General features: G+C 40.6%; 1 protein-coding gene across 1 annotated transcript in view; it reads left to right on the top strand.

Moving 5' to 3' along the window:
• The window catches only part of LOC124149527 (dnaJ homolog subfamily C member 7-like), a 39,616-nt gene extending 21,662 nt beyond the window's left edge, over positions 1-17,954 (top strand). Inside the window, exons 8-13 of the mRNA XM_046521177.2 lie at positions 4,715-4,879; positions 5,812-5,903; positions 6,268-6,341; positions 6,837-6,983; positions 14,627-14,782; positions 15,297-17,954. Of these exons, the coding sequence (XP_046377133.1) occupies positions 4,715-4,879; positions 5,812-5,903; positions 6,268-6,341; positions 6,837-6,983; positions 14,627-14,782; positions 15,297-15,412 (750 nt within the window). The 3' untranslated portion in view covers positions 15,413-17,954. The remainder of the gene's footprint in view (positions 1-4,714; positions 4,880-5,811; positions 5,904-6,267; positions 6,342-6,836; positions 6,984-14,626; positions 14,783-15,296) is intronic.
• The last annotated feature ends 586 nt before the right edge of the window (positions 17,955-18,540 follow it).

Genomic DNA, 18,540 nt, shown 5'->3' with positions numbered 1-18,540 from the left:
ATGGTGCCCCTAAACGGAGGGCCCCTCAGGATGCTGCGGCCGGGAAGTCGAAGGGGTCGGTGTCTTCTTCCTCCGGGAAGAGGTCCCGCCTTGAGGGCCCCGGTAAGGGCAACATGCCGCCCTTTCGGGGGAAGAAGGGACACTGGGGGAAGCCTAAGCCGTCTCGAGACGGTAGGGGCTCCTCCAAATGACTCTCGCTTGCAGGGTTCTTGTGCCGACAACGCCAGCTTCGGTTGGCCCGTCGGCGACCCCGAGTCATTCACCCCTCGACAGTTGCGCCTGCCGCAGCCTGTCAGGCCTCCCTTCCCTTCCCCTGTCGGGTACGGGAGTTAGCTCTACCAGAAATAACACCGGGGTTTTACTCCAGGATATTTCTCATTCCCAAGAAGGACAGTGCCGAACTCAGAATGATTCACAATCTGAAATCGTTCAACGAGTTTTACCTGCACAAGCCGCCCAAGTTAAGAATGTTGACCTTGGCGGACCTGAAAGCTCTGATCATGCTCTGATCATGATTGACATGAAGGATGCTTATCTGCATGATCCGATTCACTCGGACCATCACAAGAATCTCAGGTTTGTCTTTCACGGCAGGCACTACGAGTGGGTTGGACTCCCCTTCGGCCTTTCGTCCGCTCCCTGGCTGTTCACCCGGTTAACCACCCCCATAGTGGGGTTCCTCCACAGGAGGGGTGTCAGGTACTCCGCGTACCTGGACGACTCGCTAGTGGCCAATCGAAGGAGTCTCTATGCGGCCCTACCGGGCCACGTTGAACCTGTATACAGACGCCTATCTAGTGGGCTGGGGCGCCCATCTAGAGGGGGAGGTGAGCTCGGGGCTGTGGTGCGTAGACGAACTAGGTCTTCACATCAATTGTCTCGAGTTCAAGGCAGTGATCAATGCAGTCAATCACTGGAAGCATCGTCTCGTCGATGCCCGGCTCATGCTGACGACCGACAACACGACGGTAGTGTCCTATGTGAACAAACTGGGGGGAACCCACAGTCACTCGCTACTCGATCTCACGTTTGAGTTTTACGCTCTGGTGGACAGTGTCCCGTGCCAGGTACGCGCCCGTCACATCCCATGTGTGCGGAACATACTGGCCGATGCTCTATCGAGGCCTCGGGATCCGAGCCCAACGGATTGGATGCTAAACCCAGTAGTGTTTCAGTGGCTGTGCGAACGTTTGGGTCGTCCGATGGTCGACCTGTTCGCAACACGGTTCAACAATCAACTCCCGTTGTTTGTATCACCAGTCCCGGACCCGAGGGCCATCGATCACGATGCTCTCGCGTTAGACTGGACAGGCATGGACGCTTATGCTTACCCGCCGACGGCGTAAATACCACTCATTCTCAGCCGGCTCCAAGGAGTTCGCTGTCGAATGTTACTGATCGCGCCCATGTGGCTGAACAGATCGTGGTACCCCGACTTGCTGGCCCAGGCCATGCAGTCGCCACTTCCACTGCCTGTGAGACGGGATCTGCTGATCCACCCTCACACCTGTCAGCTTCATCCAAACGCAAGGCAGTTCAATCTGCTCGCGTGGATGTTGTCACCGAGTGTCTGAGGAGTAAAGGTTTTTCTTGTCGGGCGTCTCGGGCATACGTGATTCTACCCAGAAGGTGTATAATGCACGTTGGGCTATTTTCACGAAGTGGTGTTGTAAACATCACATTCATTCGCCAGATAAGGTATCTGTGCAGGATATTGCTCATTTTATGTCTCGCTTATGAGAGACCCGGAAACTCTTCGGGGGTTCCATTGCCAACTATGTCTCGTCCGTTGCTACGGTACGGGACATTGCTATGGGTACCAGTCTCTCAAAAAAGCACGCTCATCCACAGGTGAGTGCGGCTTTCTGTGTGTTTCTTTATTTTGAATTGACAATTATGTACTTAATTGTCTGTCGTGTATTGGAACCTTGTAATGCATGCTTTCAAATATTGAATTAAGGTCACGCGCCTATTACACACGCTTAAGTAGGCTTGTTCTTGGGATATACGGCCCCAATGAAATTAATTTCCCTCTTTTCGACTGTTTAACCTGATCTAAGATTCAGCTCACACGGATACTAAGATTCAGCTCACACGGATACTGTGTTCTCATCCGCTGCGGCGATGAAATACCTATCCAGTGGGGCCGTTTGGAGTCACCAATCGTTTGGCAATAACGATTGAGAGCCTTACGGTATGCGCTTGACAGTGCTTTGGTATCCCTATATGGTAACGCCAAGCTGGGAGCATGCGCATCGAGTTCTTCCGCCTAGTTGTATACTTCCGCTGGTCGGAAGAAAAACACGAGCAGTCAGGTTTCAGGTTGTAGGTGCTCCCCACCGCCTACTGTGGTAGTCAGCCTCGGTATAACAGTGGTAACGTATTACTTAATGTAATTTGTAGAATTTTCCTATTCAGAATATTCTATAAGTAATACGTTATCACTGGGCTGCTGCCCGCCCGCCCGTCCGTCCGTCCCCCGAGCACTTGCTCTCGCAAGAGACAAGAGTGAAGGGTGTCACATGGCAGCTAGGTGGCTACGCAAGTGCTGCATGAGGTGATTGAGATCTCTGTGGAAGATTTCACTATAAGAGCAGTTGTGGGGGACAACAGCCTTGGTATAACAGTGGTAACATATTACTTATAGAATATTCCGAATAGGAAAATTCTACAAGTTCTTTTATTATCCTTTGTCGGCAGCTTTTTTTTCAATTTGATTTAGTCACAATTTGGCTGAAATATTCCTGATGTGACTTTAAATATTAACTAACTCACTTACTCATGATGGAACTTCCACGGAACGACTTTGCTAACTGCCATACTAAAACCCCTATGTCAGCTGTAATATTGCACTGTCTTCAGTCTATCTCTGATCTTTGATGACAGCAGAAATGGGAAAATGTAATCATGTTTACTTGTCCCAGGCTAGATGGCATGTGAACTGTTTACATGTTTTTGTCTGGAGCCTAAGGTGACATGTCCAGAATTTTGTATAGACAAAACCTTTTCTCAAACCCAGGTTAAGACCAACTTGCAGATAAATATTTGAATAGCGTCTCATAGTCAGATGTATTTTGTTAAAATAACAATGTCTGTTTGCTTTTGGTTTCTTAAACTTGACAATACAAAGTTAATCTATAATTCTACCTCTCGTCCAGTCTTCCCCAGCTTGGCAACTGATTTTGCTCCTTGAATAAGGCTGGAAAAAAATAAGGTTCTCAGGCGATAGCTTTTGAAAATATCATGCAGTCAGTCGGCTTTCAAAAGACATTACTCTGAGCACTAACACCGAAAATACTATGTCAACAAATCCGTACTGAAGTACGCAAATTAATCATGTAATTACACTGTCTGGTTGTAAAAAAGTTCATTATATATTGGGACTTATGTTTGTAATCTATTTTATTAATTTTATTCAACATTTCATTCAATATTGTTTCAATTCATTTCGGCAAAATCATATGTGAAGTGATCGGAAGATCACACAACTCACCGTTATTTACAGCAACCACGGTCATATTACCGCTATTGATGCCTTGAAACAAACTTTAGTGGATAGAGAATGGATATAAATATCATAAATGCTATTCATTGAATTGCTAAAAGTCATATTTGTTGTAGTTTGACTATTATATGTCAACATAAAGTTTTTGCAATCGCAGGTGCAGGAGCATTGTCGGTGATTGATCAAATTCATCCATATAAAAATATCCAGCAATAGCGATCAACTGAACCAAAGTGCTACGCTTATGGTTATTAATTTGTATCACATATATATAGTAAAGCTGCAACTAACATGATATTGGAATAAATTATTCCTGATAAAATGATAGTTTCAGATACAATTCTTCCGCTCATTGTATCACAATTCTTTAAAGTTAAATTATTGGGTCATTTTTTATCGAATCACCAGTAGATTCCGAGAAACGTGTGTACAGCTGATTGCTACTTTCGAATTAGTTTATGAGATAAGACACACGGTAATTTTAATCTCTGCATATAAAACAATGCCAATCAGAACAGGAAATACAATTTAATCGGTAAATAATGTCTAGTGATGTTTTATCTCAAATTTGTATTTGCCAAGTTTAATTGTTATATTCTGTTTGTTTCCCATTTTTCCCCTGAAAGTATTACGATGTAATTGTTTTGGCAGAAGACAAACATGTTTTTATTGCAAATGTAGGGATTTTGTATGTGCTGGTGATGTGCATCATTCCAATCCGCTTATTTTACGAGACAAATACACATGTAATTGTAAATCATAACCCTGTGTATGAAACATTGTCCTGCATACAGTACACAAATACCATTGAATTTGTAAATCATCATGTCTAGTGATGTTTTATTGCAATTTTCAAGTTTTCATTGACCAAATTTGCAAACAGCAAAACAAGCACACAAACGCCCATTGCCACCATGACCATAACACATGAGATGCACAGTAAAGCAGTGCGCATGAAAAGGGCAGTAACTGCACTTTATATTGGATCGCATTGTTTTTAAGTATTATAGCATTTCACTGTTGGGTTTGTGTGTTCCAGACACGGAATATTTAATGATTTTATATTATTTTATTTTTTGAAGAATGGAAATAAAAACATAACATGCAGTGGACTTTGTGATGATGCGGCGGTGCCTGAGAACCAAGAATTATTATTTTTTAGCCTAAGCTGTAGGGCAGTTTGTCATATAGGCCAACTGTGTGTTCCAGAAAGCCAAGTCCCTGATGGCCAAGAAGGAGGAGGGGAACACAGCGTTCCGATCCGGGAAGTATGATGAAGCATATAACCTGTACTCGGAGGCCCTAGCTATAGACAGCAATAACAAGTTTACCAACTCCAAGCTGTACTTCAACAGAGCTACTGTGTGCTCCAAGGTGACTTAGTAGTACTGCTATTCAGGTTTATAGGAGGTGCAGAACTTGTCATGTCTTCTATGGGACATCGATGACTGTTATTTATTTAATCACAATGTTATCATATTTTGTGTTCTGAACACAGAATTGTTTGTTTGGTTATTTGATGCTGCACTCAGCAATATTCCAGCAGTCTCTAAATAATCAAGTCTGGACCAGCCACTCAACACAGAATTGAATTTGCCAGTAGCTACTTTTTAAATATGATGTGGATCCAGGATGCTTATTTTGTGTGACACAAGTATGCTGATAGAAAATCATAGTAATCAGTAGGAACCAGATATACATCATTATGTGCATCATTGCACAATAAAGAAGCATCACATCTAGAAATCTGTGTAAATTTTTGTATTTAATTCTTTCATGACCATGACTACATATGTGGTATTCGTTCTTTGTTTGTTCGTTGCACGCCGCACTCAGCAATATTACAGCGATATGCCTGCAGTCTGTAAATAATCGAGTCTGGACCAGACAGTCCAGTGATTGACATCATTAGCATCAATCTAGACAATTGAGATACGATGACATACGTCAACCAAGTCAGCGAGTCTGACTACCTGATCCTGTTAGTCGCCTCTTACGACAAGAATGGGTTGCTGAAGATCAATTATAACGCAGATCTTCCCGGGTATTATGTGGTATTCAGCGAAGCATGAACAGTATTTTTTTTATTATACATGTTATATATTATTATTCTGCTTACATTGTAGCTTATAAGTATCTAGGTACCCGCAGCCCTCCATTTGAGTGTGGAAGCAGAGGAAGTCCTCACTGTGAAGTCGACTAGATGAGAGCCTCAACCTATCCCTCGTGACAGTGCTGATAACTTATGCATAACATTATGCATCCTTAAAACAAGAAACTTTGAAAGCTTATTTTTTGGGTTTCAGCTGCATAAACTTGACCAGTCTATAGAAAACTGTTCCAAGGCAGTAGAGTTAGATGACACATATTTAAAGGCATATCTTCGCCGAGCCAAATGGTGAGTGCTTGAAAGGCTTTGTCAGTTGTCCAGTGCCATTTTATGACTGGAAGTTGAAGAACTCTCGTTCATAGACTGACTCAATTAAATTAAGCTGTATTTAGACCATTCTATGAACCACTAGTTTGACGTGTTCAGACTCTTCCCAGGAACTTTTATGCAGCTGGAACATTGCCGACTTCAGCAAGACAACAACCAACAACAGTGATATGAGTTGGTACCAACTGTAGTCATTGTAATTGCTTAAATGGCTAAGGGATTAAATTATTATGTCGTTTATGTGTGTATGTAGACATAGTAAATGGGATTGTCCTGCTGCCCAGTGTTGCTTCTGTGTGGATGTAGGTGTGTTGTGGTGTTGCAGCTATATGGAGACGGAGCAGTACCAGGAAGCTGTGTGTGATTATGAGAAGATTTTCAAAATGGACAAGACAAAAGGTAGGTTGTTCATGGCAATATAAAATCCCAATAGTTGACATGTCTGCTCACTTGACCACTCTTCCAACTATATGTATCACATGCAGTAACTCTCGTGAACATCGTAGCATGCTGTAGCTCACATAATGCTTGTCACATGTGGAGGACATGGTTGGCCCTGTCGTCTAAGGCACCACAATTCGCTGTGCTGTTTTGCGTCCCTTGGTCCAATTATGTTTCTAGGTTTGTCAACTCCATACCCGTGTTTGTGGGTTTAAAAAAAGTGTTAAAAGTCTGAGACATGCATCCCTGAAGCCTTTCCTCCCATATTAAGCTGACACCCCATAATATAACTGGAATACTGTTAAAAGTGGCATTAACCCACTCTCTCACTCACTCTTGTCACATGAAGCTAATTTGACAACTGTAAGAAGCTAATTCCCTGAATAACATGACATGATGTAGCTCACTTGACCAATGTCACCTGTTGCTCACTTGACTGTCGGGATATTGCAGAAAACAAACGACTGCTTCAGGAAGCCAAACTAGAACTGAAGAAAAGCAAAAGAAAGGATTACTACAAGATCCTTGGTATCAGTAAGAATGCTACTGAAGATGAAATCAAAAAGGCCTATCGCAAGAGAGCACTTATACACCATCCAGGTATGTGCATGTCTTATTTGGAGTGGCTCTGAATAGCTACCCGATTGCTGATGCCGTGTTAAGCCATAATTACTCTCACTCACTTATTGAGAGTTGTTGTTTGTATGTTTAAATGGTAGGACAGTCCACTTGGGCAGTGTTTTACACACTGGACCACCACATAATCAGGATCTGTTGTGTGAAGTATAATCTTGATTTTTATACCCCCGACAAAATGTCGGGGGTATATAGTTATACCAAGGTTCCGTCCGTCCGTCCGAAAACTTTGTCCACGCGATTTCTCTTAAACTATTCAGGGGATTCATCTCAAACTTAGTACATATAATCTGTGTCATATGGAGGGGTGCAGTCAAAAGAAAAAAATTGTTTGTATTAATTTTCCATATTTTTATGAATTTTTCAAACCCTAACGTCCGTCCGAAAACTTTGTCCGCGCGATTTCTCTTAAACTATTCAGTGGATTCATCTCAAACTTAGTACATATAATCTGTGTCATATGGAGGGGTGCAGTCAAAAGAAAAAAATTGTTTGTATTAATTTTCCATATTTTTATGAATTTTTCAAACCCTAACGTCCGTCCGAAAACTTTGTCCGCGCGATTTCTCTTAAACTATTCAGAGGACTCACTTCAAACTTAGTACGTATAATCTGTGTCATATGGAACGGTGCGGTCCAAAGAAAAAAATTGTTTGTATTAATTTTCCATATTTTTATGAATTTTTCAAACCCTAACGTCGGTCTGAAAACTTTGTCCGCGCGATTTCTCTTAAACTATTCAGTGGATTCATCTCAAACTTAGTACATATAATCTGTGTCATATGAAGGGGTGCAGTCCAAAGAAAAAAAATTGTTTTTATTAATTTTTCAAACCCTAACCAGGGTTTCCCCTGATGCAGGATTATTGCGTATATGACTTTCAATTAAGGAAAAATATGTCCAGAAATAAATGACTGCGTTATGACTGATGCAATTTCAAAATATCTATGTTGTTGTTTACCAGCTTTGGAATGAAAATATTACAACTACTCACCTGAACTTAATTTATAAACATTTTCCGAAGACAATATAAGCAAACGTCTTTAAATATACGTCTAGTCTTTAATTAATCGTCGTTTTTAGAAGTAACATAACTTCGCATAACACCACTGCCACGGGCTAATTTGCATAGCCTGTCACTTGACCAGACTTGTTTTAAAACAAACGCTAAAATCAGAACAGCCAGGGGCTTTACATATTGTTTTGCATAATTATATAGATATGCTACTAAAACTGTGCGACTGTGAGGTACACGACAAAATATTTTTATTCATCAACGTGAATGTTACTCTCACACTCCGTGTGGCTTCGATCACAGCACATGATGTAAACAAAGGAAAACTCCGCAAATGGACAAAGTTTTTCACGTTTCGGCATATTTTCTCACTAAAAGTTAACCATGACATATGTTTATCTAGATGTGTAGACTCGTAAAAAATGAAACAGAAGAAAATATTATCATTGTTGCGGTGAATAATGTGATTTGGCGTGGTCACAGTATGTGGTTAAGCGGAACCTATGGAACGGGGTAAACGGAAGTTGTAAGTATCGGAGGGACACATGTTTTTGCCGTAATTTAGGTAAACATTATTGAATGAAATTTTAAATAAAATTAATAAAATAGATGACAAACATAAGGTCAGATATACAGAGAACACATTTTTATTACCCGATAGTGTAACAACAGGATTAACTTGGGTAATTCAATTCAGATTTGTTATGCTATTTCCGATGACGGATCATGACAGCCTGAAATGAGACTGAAGAAAAGTCTGTGCGTATTATACACAAGAGATATTTTTTCAGGATTTAATTGCCCATAATTAGGGGTGCGTATTATACACAAATAAATATGGTATATACGAAATGTAAAGCTGTGGGCGTGTTTGTTGTTGCTAATAAACTGTATTCAACCAGAAAATATTAGGAGTGTTCACAATTAATACAAGATAACTAGATAAAAGATATAAATGAGTTAGTGGTATTAAATTATAATCTGACATGAAATGTATTTTAATATCCATCCATGATTAAAAATTATGTCTCACAATTGAGACTGATGTTATTTATTCATCCTGTATTAGTGTCACTGTAAATTGTTTCATGAGCTGTGAAGTAATTAAAGATTGTGAAAAAAACAACCCAACAAACTTTGTTTTTCATTCATATATCCTTTATTTCTCTGCAGTACAATCAGCTGAGAACATTAATTAGCACTTGTTAACTTAAACTAAAGACATATAATATTTAAAAGATACTTAACAATTCATAAATCATACAATAAAACATTTGACTCTCAAAAAATATTTTTGACTCCCAAAATTTCATAGGCTGAGTCAAGGTGACTCTCAGATATTGGAGTCTAGGGGGAACCCTGCCTAACCCTATCCTAGCTATTTAATTTGTAACTACTGACACACTAGGCGGGTCGGGGGTACTTTTGCACTTGTTTAAACTTATCCTGCATCACTCCTTAATGCATTTACTGCTTGTTCTGCAAGGTCTTGCTGAAAAAGAAGTTGTTCCAACTGGTTGTGTGGCTAATCCCATCACACATGTCACAAGTGACCATAGAAGTGATGACATAACATGTCATCACATCACATGCTGTACCGTCACCTGTTTTGAGCTCTCAGCCTTATCCATTTCAGTCCTTTGCTTGTTATTACAACACTATTGTTTTATGTGAATTATATCCTTCCTATGGTTTGTGTCTTCATATATTACTTATGACTTTTACCATTGCATTCATATTTATCACTTGATGATGGCTTTTTGTCACGATACAGGTGTATTGTTGTTCCAATTAGCCATTTAGATTTCATTTCTTGTCGTGCATTCTGTATTCTTTGTGTTTGCTTGGTACTTCTTATACATTGTCGTATCTGTGCTTCCCTGTGGTTACTGAAGTGTTTTATACGCCTTTCCTTGCGTAATCTTATCCAGGACCAACAACCCTCATGAGATCAGAGCGTTCTTTCGACACTTGATTGGCTTTCATACAACAGAGGTCCAACGTTTTTCTCAAGCCTGTGAAAGTTCCCGCCAATTCTCCCTGTCTAATCAGTGCCAAATCAATGTTGACTGAATGATTCCTCTAAGAGGGCAATAGTACGCTCGTAGAATTTCTTTCATGTGTCTTCTGGTAGACACGATCTGCACCAAAAGTTGACGATCATCACAAATTTTTGACCGATTCTACATTTGACAGAATCATCATATTCTACTGGGTACACACCTCCTGATCATCGCTCACAAGACAGGACCAGATGTCACACTTGTGATGATCAACTTGGCTCTACATCATATATTCAGCCTTATCTACTAGATACAGGATCAATTTTATTGTTCTTCCCACAACCGTCTGTCGACCTCTGATGACTCCACGCGGAGTAACAAGGAACCTCTCTTCATTGTCACCTTGATATGAGAATCAGAGTGCTTATACGACACCCAGGGGATGGAAATGATCACCTTACTTAATATGATGCGAAAGTTTTACATATATTTAGCCTTATCTACTGCCTACAGCTTCGACTTCCCACTAACCGTTACGTCGATGCCTCGGAGATCGGATGAGGAGCGGGTTTATTTCATCTACTTTAGCATTAGTGCGCTTATGAACACACGTTTCCACATATCTTCAAGGCAGGACACAATCAGACTTTTCAATTTTACACTCTTGTAGAGAGCCCAATCTAACAACTGCTACCCACTCTTCATCAGCTGCTTACACTTTGACAGTTGCAAGTGCTTCTGGGATTGGTCATGTCAGCCCAGAATGTAACAAGCTGAGGTCAGGATCCTTAGCCTATCTGTTGCTCTATCCCCCCATCTTAGGAGTCATTTCAGCTGATGGACGGTAGATTCGAACATCTTAGGAAGTTTCTCCTGAACCTCTGACATCCCACCTGATCTTAGGCTCCTCTACAGATTGAGGTACGCAGAAGACCTCAGGGCTGTGGTCCGGCGCGCAGTGCACTTGGCACATCAACAACTGGAGTTGAAGGCACTCAGGTGATATCACACTGGCAGAAGTGTCTCCGGTACACTCAACTCGCCATCTCCACCAACTACCTCACAGTGGTCTGAGGCCTGTGTCTTCAGGAGATGACTAACTCTCACTCCCTCCTTCAACAGACCTTTTGGTTCTTGCATCTGGTAGATCTGCAAGGCATACATGTTCTGTTCCAGCACATTCCAGGATGTTGGCCAAACAGGCCAAACAGGCCAAACAGGGCATCTCCCTCGGTATGGAAGCATCCTCTAGAGGTTTTCATCTTGTATGTCAGCATCTTGGTCATCCCAAAATTGCTCTCATTGTCACTTGCCAGAACTACCAGATCGCACCTTTTGGCTCCCCGATTCCATACCTGCAGGCTTGGGCGGTGGACGCATTGAGCATCCCGTAGGAAGGGCAAAGAGCGAACACTTTTCGCCACCATTACTTCTTCCCAGGGTAATGCAGAAGATCAGAGCAACCATTAGCCTTGCTTTCTTAGTGATCGTGGTTTGGTGACCCGCAAGAGGGTGGTTGGTAAACTTATAGGCTATTCAGAACGGGCGGTTATGACCATAGCTATGGCACATTGACCTTCAACCCAAGACCTTTATGATGAAAGGTGGCGATCCTACTGAACCTTTTGTAAAGTAAAAGATCAGGACCCCACCACTGTCAATTCTTGGCCGAATACCTCCCTTATCTGCGTACCAAGCGACACATGAAAGGCAGCACCATTACTACCTATTATAGTGGCTCTCATACTTCAGTGTTGCTAGTTCCAGAAGATAAAATAATGACCAAGATCCCGGAACTCCTGTCCAGAGCCAGCCTTACCCGACTCTCACAGTGTTCGCAGGCCCGACAGCTGTTTGACATAGTAAATCAGTTTCTCAATTTCTCTTGCTGCTTTTTACCGGTATGTCCTGATACTCTCGCACTGTCTAAGGACAGGATTGGTCGAAGTGGTTATAGATCTGCGCAAGTGATGTGCTCAACGACTGCCGTGAACTACTGGATAGTTCATGTCACTGAGGACTGAATCTGATGGTATTCCCTCTGCCATACCGTGCAATAAATATGCATTAAACACTAATGCAGGATAACTTTAAAACCTTTTTTTATATTTGTGTACTTATGCTGCATTACTTCACCTAAAGTGGCCCACCCGTTGCAGAGCTGCCTCCCCACGATGTCTTCAGATGTTACAATCTGGCAGTAATGTGATGATACGTGACGTCATCACTTCCATGGTCCTGTTGGAGCTGTGTGATGGGATTAGCAACAGCCAGTTGGAACAAGTTCTTCAGCAAAACCTCACACAGCTCTTCTTTTGTCAAGAACAAGCAGTAAATGCAATAACAAGTAATGCAGGATAAGTATGAAAATATAAAAATATCTCGATTTTACTAGTTGACCGAATCTGTTGTGTTAAGTGTGATCCCTTCCTGCAGGTTCTGTTAACGTTAACGTGATATTGCATATTACTAGGGCTGCAACGATACAGGAAGGTCACAATACGATGCGCATCTCGATATTCTGGTCACGATACGATACGTATCTCGATACGCAATGATACAAAAACAAGACTTAAAGCATGTCAAGATTGAACCTTTCATAATTTTGGAACAGTCAACATTATTTTATAATGACAAGACTACTGAAGTTGTTAAGCTTCAAAGTGGAACTTTCTCTAACTTTCTTCAAAACAATTCAAAGTTTAAACACCAGAAAATAATCAATGTACTTCACAAGTGATACAACTTCAAAGAATTTGTATGCAATGGTCGAAGAAATTGTATCTGAAATTATTGTTTTATCAGGAATAATATATAGAGGTTATCATGCGAGTGTGTTTGGGGATGGTAAATATCCTGCATTAGGAATAAACATTGTATTTAGCAAGCCTTGGCGCTCGTTACTATTTATTACGTCACAGGGTAAGTGATGTGTCAGTCGGACAGTGACAGTAGCTCCAACTCCAATATAGTTCCAACTGAAATCTGTTTCTTATACAGTGGCGAAGCAAATATTACGCAAAACAACAGTTGTTTTTAATTGCCTTTCGCGGCAATCCATCGGTCTGTCCGCTAGAGTAACTGCCCTTTGTCAAAGGGAAGCTACTCTAACCCTAGTCTATGAGACGTCACGGCCACGGTCAGACGTTGTTGGCAGTCAGTCTGTCCTGTTACAATGTTAAGAAGTGTCCTCAGATGTACACACAGCGACAAAACGAAACAAGGTAACAAGTCAAACATATTTCGGCAAAATCCAACTATTTTAATCTGTGGAGAAGGTTTCAAGCTGCAGAGGTCTACAAGCACAGATGTGGCTACTGATCCCGCTTGGCTAGGCCTCGTGCCCTCGCAATATTGTTTCGAAATTTATATCTCCAAAGTTTGTTTGTTTATAAACAGTGATGGTAGTCCTTCTTGACCTTTGATATTTGCATCTCTATCCGCATATGACCCCAACGGATATCGTTTTTATCCGTTGGCTTTCTCCTGCCAAGAAACCTACCTATTATATGATAAATTCCAATATCGTGTTACTTTAGTTGCAGCATTTACTCTATATGTATTTAAAATAATAAAAACCACAAGCGTAGCACTTTGGTACTGGTGATTGCTGTTGCAGGATATTTTTACGTATGGTACAATTTGACCAGTCACCGTAGGGACTTCCTCGCGACAGGTATTTAGATTGCGAAAAATGTTATGTTGAAATATATTTGCCAAATTGCCACATATATGACTTTTAACGAGTCAAAGTATGTCATTTTAAATATATGTATTCATTCTTTAGCAACTAAAGTTCGTTTCAATGCGTCAAAAGCGGTAATCTGACTGTGGTTGCTGTATCTCTTCACACACGATTTCACATAACTTAATGAAAACAATATTAAATGAAATTTTGAATAAAATTAATAAAATATGTTACAAACACATGTCCAGATATACAATGAACACGTTTTAATAACAAGATAGTATAATGATGGTATTGAATTGCGTACTTCAGTTCGGTTATGCTGACTGGTATTTCCGGTGTTATGTGCTTGCGGTGATCAGCTGATAATGTTGTTTGAGATGGGGAAAAACATCTGTCAGTGTAAAACCTGAGCTTATTAAAAATGTAAGTACGTTTTGGGGAGCCATGCGTTACCGTGCGCTATAACAAAGTTAGTGGTTTATTGAAAGGCACAATAGCAAGGAAAAGCTGTACTTGGGATTTGCATTCCGTATCGTGGCGTATCGATAAATAGGCCCACGTTTATCGTATATCGTACCGTGGGTCAAGTATCGCGATGCATCGGAATATCGGTGTATCGTTTCACCCTTACGTATTACTGCCTGCTGCAGGACATGTTGGTTTAAGTATAATTCCTTACTGCAGGATGTCATTGGAAGATATATAATTTAGCTAGTCTAACTGTAATTAAGCAATGAACTGGCACATAATCCTTACACCGATATGTCAGAATAACCATAGTGACTAATAGACATGTTTCATGGCCTGAATATGATAGAACTATGCTGACATATGAATAGTTGAACCTTATGCAGCAGTACTACTCTCCTGAAAATGTCCCACCTTTGTCTGTCTCCAGACCGACACTCCCATGACACTACTGAGAAGCAAAAGGAAGAAGAGAAGAAGTTCAAGGAGTTGGGCGAAGCATATGGTGTCCTTTCAGACCCCAAGAAGAAGATGCGCTATGACAGTGGACAGGACTTGGAGGAGATGGATGGCGGAGGGTTTGGTGGTGGGTAGATTAGGGAGGCATCTCCTTCAGTCAGCTACATGAAACACTCTCCATAGCTAAGTGAAATTGTTTTCGAACTTATTATTCAAGTTGTTTGTATTGACATATATACTTTCAATACATCCTACCAGGAAATGGTGAACTGTAGTTGTGGGTCTTCCACCTTTCAGGAGGGAATTCAATCCAAATGTGTCCTATGAAGGTCAGCTTGAACATGTTGAAGGTGCAGCTTTATAGATTGTTAAGTAGGTTGTTAAGGACTTCAATCTTAAGTTCAATCGCAGTAAAAGGGACATTAATTACACAGTGGGACTGTAGTTGAAAAGACATAAAAGTTTTCTAGATCAGTTTTTGTCAGAAGTAATGGCATTTTTTGTATGGAAAAGAAACTTGACAAACGATTTAGAGAAATTGTCACCAACAAATAGCACTCCAATACATGCTTTCAAATTGACAATGTTACAAGGTAATCTCAACAGATACAAATATTCAATTTGTACAATTCTTCTTTCAGATATTGATCCCAATCAAATCTTCCAGACATTTTTTGGTGGAGGTGCTGGCCCTGGTTTCCAACAGTTCCACTTCGGCAGTGGAGGTCACCCTGGATACACTTTCCAGTTTGGTTGACCTTCACCTCATTTTAGTCCTCTTTTTAAAAAAAAAACAACAACACTGTGACATGAATGTTCTGCTGATGGCAACTGGTGCATAACAGACATTGCCATTTGTTGCTGCAGCCTGACGGAACCTTGTCTTCAACATCTTTTTTAATAATACTACGAGTCCCTCTTCACTTCCTAGGATCCTTGTTGGGCTGTAGCCATTGAGCAGTAGGATGCATGTGGAAGTGCGGCAACAATGCATTGTACAAAAGAATGAAAGGTTATTAACAGGGAATCTAATTTGAGGTTTTAGAAACAGAATTAATTATGTCTTTGAAAAGAAAGGGACAGCAATGAAGATATGACCATCAGATGTGCACTGTGAATCCTGACTCTTGTTCCTTCGGTGTTCATTACTTGTGAGTGTGTGCCAAGGGAACCTCATCATCAGCTGGGAAGATACTTAGTTCAGCGAGTTGTATTGTGCAGCTGCTGTTGGTGTGGACGATGTATGTCAATTGGAATGGCCTCACTGTCCCATCCTGGTGTGGGCTGAAAGCAGATGGACCTTCAGCAGGCAATAGATACCCACAACAAGAAAGCAGTACATCTTCAGCAAACTGCGGACTACTTTTGTACCAGACTCTATGTTTAGATGTAGGAATCCATCGCTGTGCCCATAGGTACTGGTAATGGACTTGAACTGTGACAGCTAAGGATTCAGCCCAGTCACATGCATATAACTTCAAGGTAGTTACTCATTAGGTCCTTCAGGCACATTGTTAGTTGAAAGTTACTTAGTCTACTCACAACTTTAATGTTTGTTGCAAATTGAACACAGTGTGTATTTTAATTTAGATATTAAATCATCAATTCATTCTTACTTCAGCTGGGAAAACAAATCAAGGTGCCATTGTTCTATCTATGTGACTGGACATTTGCAAAATATATTTTCCTGAAGGTAGTAGGGTAACTGGCAATGTACAAGACCATCGTTCTTTTCCTGGAGGTTAAACTAAAGAATGTGATAGATATTAGTATGATTGCAAGCTTCAGAAACAGACACTGTAGAAACTTACACAAACATATGTTGATTTAGGAAGCAAAACTTAACTTGGCAACATCATTTCATTGTTTCAGCATTTTATGTATATCATTGGTGTTGTACTATTTTGTATATACCTGTAGAGAGAAACTACGTCATCTGAATCATGCAACAGCTTCAAAGAGGTTTGAACTTCCATCATATTGAGTTCAGTACAAAAAAGCTGTATTGAGTTATGTACATGGTTTTAGACACTATTTTTACACGTGTGTAAGTTACATAAACGATTTTTCTGTTGTAGACATATTCAGTTGGTTGTATACTTTTGTGCAAATTGTCCTCTGTAATGATAGATAATGTAATGTTATTTGCATAAAAGAATATAAAAATTATTTACACTTTTTCTGTAACTGCATGAAATACACTGGCAATCACTGAATAGTTGGTGCCGACATGATCACCCTTTTCCTTTCGTTGCCATGTCCTGGTGGAACATGATTCACTGGGGCTAACATGGTAAAGTCACTGTATGTCCTCTGGTGAGCTTGGGTTAGCTTTCACTTCACACAGGAACAAAACACAACTGCCCAGTAAGCTCTGACAGAGTAGGTCAAACTTAAACAGATAAGATGTATGATGCTGAGGATGTAAGATATGATGACTCTTTTCTTCATTGGATTATGATTACACTAGGGAAGTCATGAATTAGTCTGTATTTGCCTATGGAAATATACATGGAGAAATCCATTGTACCTTACCCTTACCTATTGTAGTGCCAAACAAAAGCAGTAATTTTGCACAACTGGTGAGAGACCAGTCATGCTTTTCAAATGTAATTTGGTTCAAACTTCAATCTCTTTGTGGTCATTTGAGATTTTGGTCAAATTAAGTTTATATGTAAACACTGGTTTCGATGGCCAAACACATCTATTCAGTTGGAAGTGGTGAAAGGTTCCTAGACCGGCCTCCGCATGGCCCCCACCAGGCCTCAGACCAGTCAACAGGAAACCGTAAGGAGACAATGACCAAGAAATTCCTGAGTTGAAATTCATTGAAGTTCTGTTAAAAAAAATACATACATGAAAACTCGACTTTCTTCAAGTTTCACAATAAGTCAGTTTTTATCACCCAGTACACAAATATACTAAGATCAGCTTTATGAATGCAAAACCAGCTGATCTCCTCCGCTTCAAAAGGATTTCTTGTTCAGTGTATGTCTAAACATTGATCGACTTTTAATTCAACATGTCTGTTTGAGTCAGAAATGGTGTTTAAGGGTGTATTGTGTCATGGTTAGGATGTGTTTGATGTGTTCAATTACAGACAAAGAGATGTCAATAGATTTCTCACCTGGACATTTGTGTTACACTAAGCAAGCTAGGCATGCCATATCGAAGATGGTTGTATGTTCAGTAATTCCTGCTGACAGAAAGGAATATTACATTTAAACAGCTTAATGAATAATTAGGGAGGGTGTATATTTTTAATATTTATTGAAGTAAATAAAAGGTCATCTGTCAAACCTGTTTGTAATTATTCAAAACAATGTTTCCACTGTCCAAATTGATACATTGTGCCTTGTCAAGGTTTGTATGAAAACATTCAGATGGAGTATACTTATCAAAAAAAGAAAACCAGAAGGGATATGTTCAGTGTTCAACGCCAAAATAGTCACTTAATTGTGCAGTCTTATGGTGTGTGGAGATCCCAGCATGTTCCCATCAAGTCAGATGAAAAAAATGTGCCAAAACGCAGTCACATGCAAATCATGGGATCAATACATGTGCGTCTTCTGCATGTGCCAAAGGAATAGCAACATTATAAAAGTGTTAGCTTTACAGTTGCCTGACCCCTGTATTGTGCCAACTAAAGAACCGCCAGGGCTATAAGTTTGTCCCCCCAAGCGTCACCATAAAAAGACTCTGGGCCAACAGTGACCGACCCAGATCGAGTAGACACTGTGTGGCCACCCCCGGGAACATGAGGCTGACAGTTGTAGGCTGTCTGTGGTTAGGCATTTCCACCAACGGCAGAACATACCAGGTCCTTGTTCAGGGACACCTAAATGCAACTGGAATGTTTTCCAATGATGCTCCTGGAAGTGACCG

This window comes from Haliotis rufescens, unplaced genomic scaffold (assembly GCF_023055435.1).
Source record: "Haliotis rufescens isolate VD_foot unplaced genomic scaffold, xgHalRufe1.0.p SCAF_4, whole genome shotgun sequence".
NCBI classification, from domain to species: Eukaryota; Metazoa; Mollusca; class Gastropoda; order Lepetellida; family Haliotidae; genus Haliotis; species Haliotis rufescens.
This window is presented reverse-complemented; position numbering and strand designations above follow the sequence as displayed.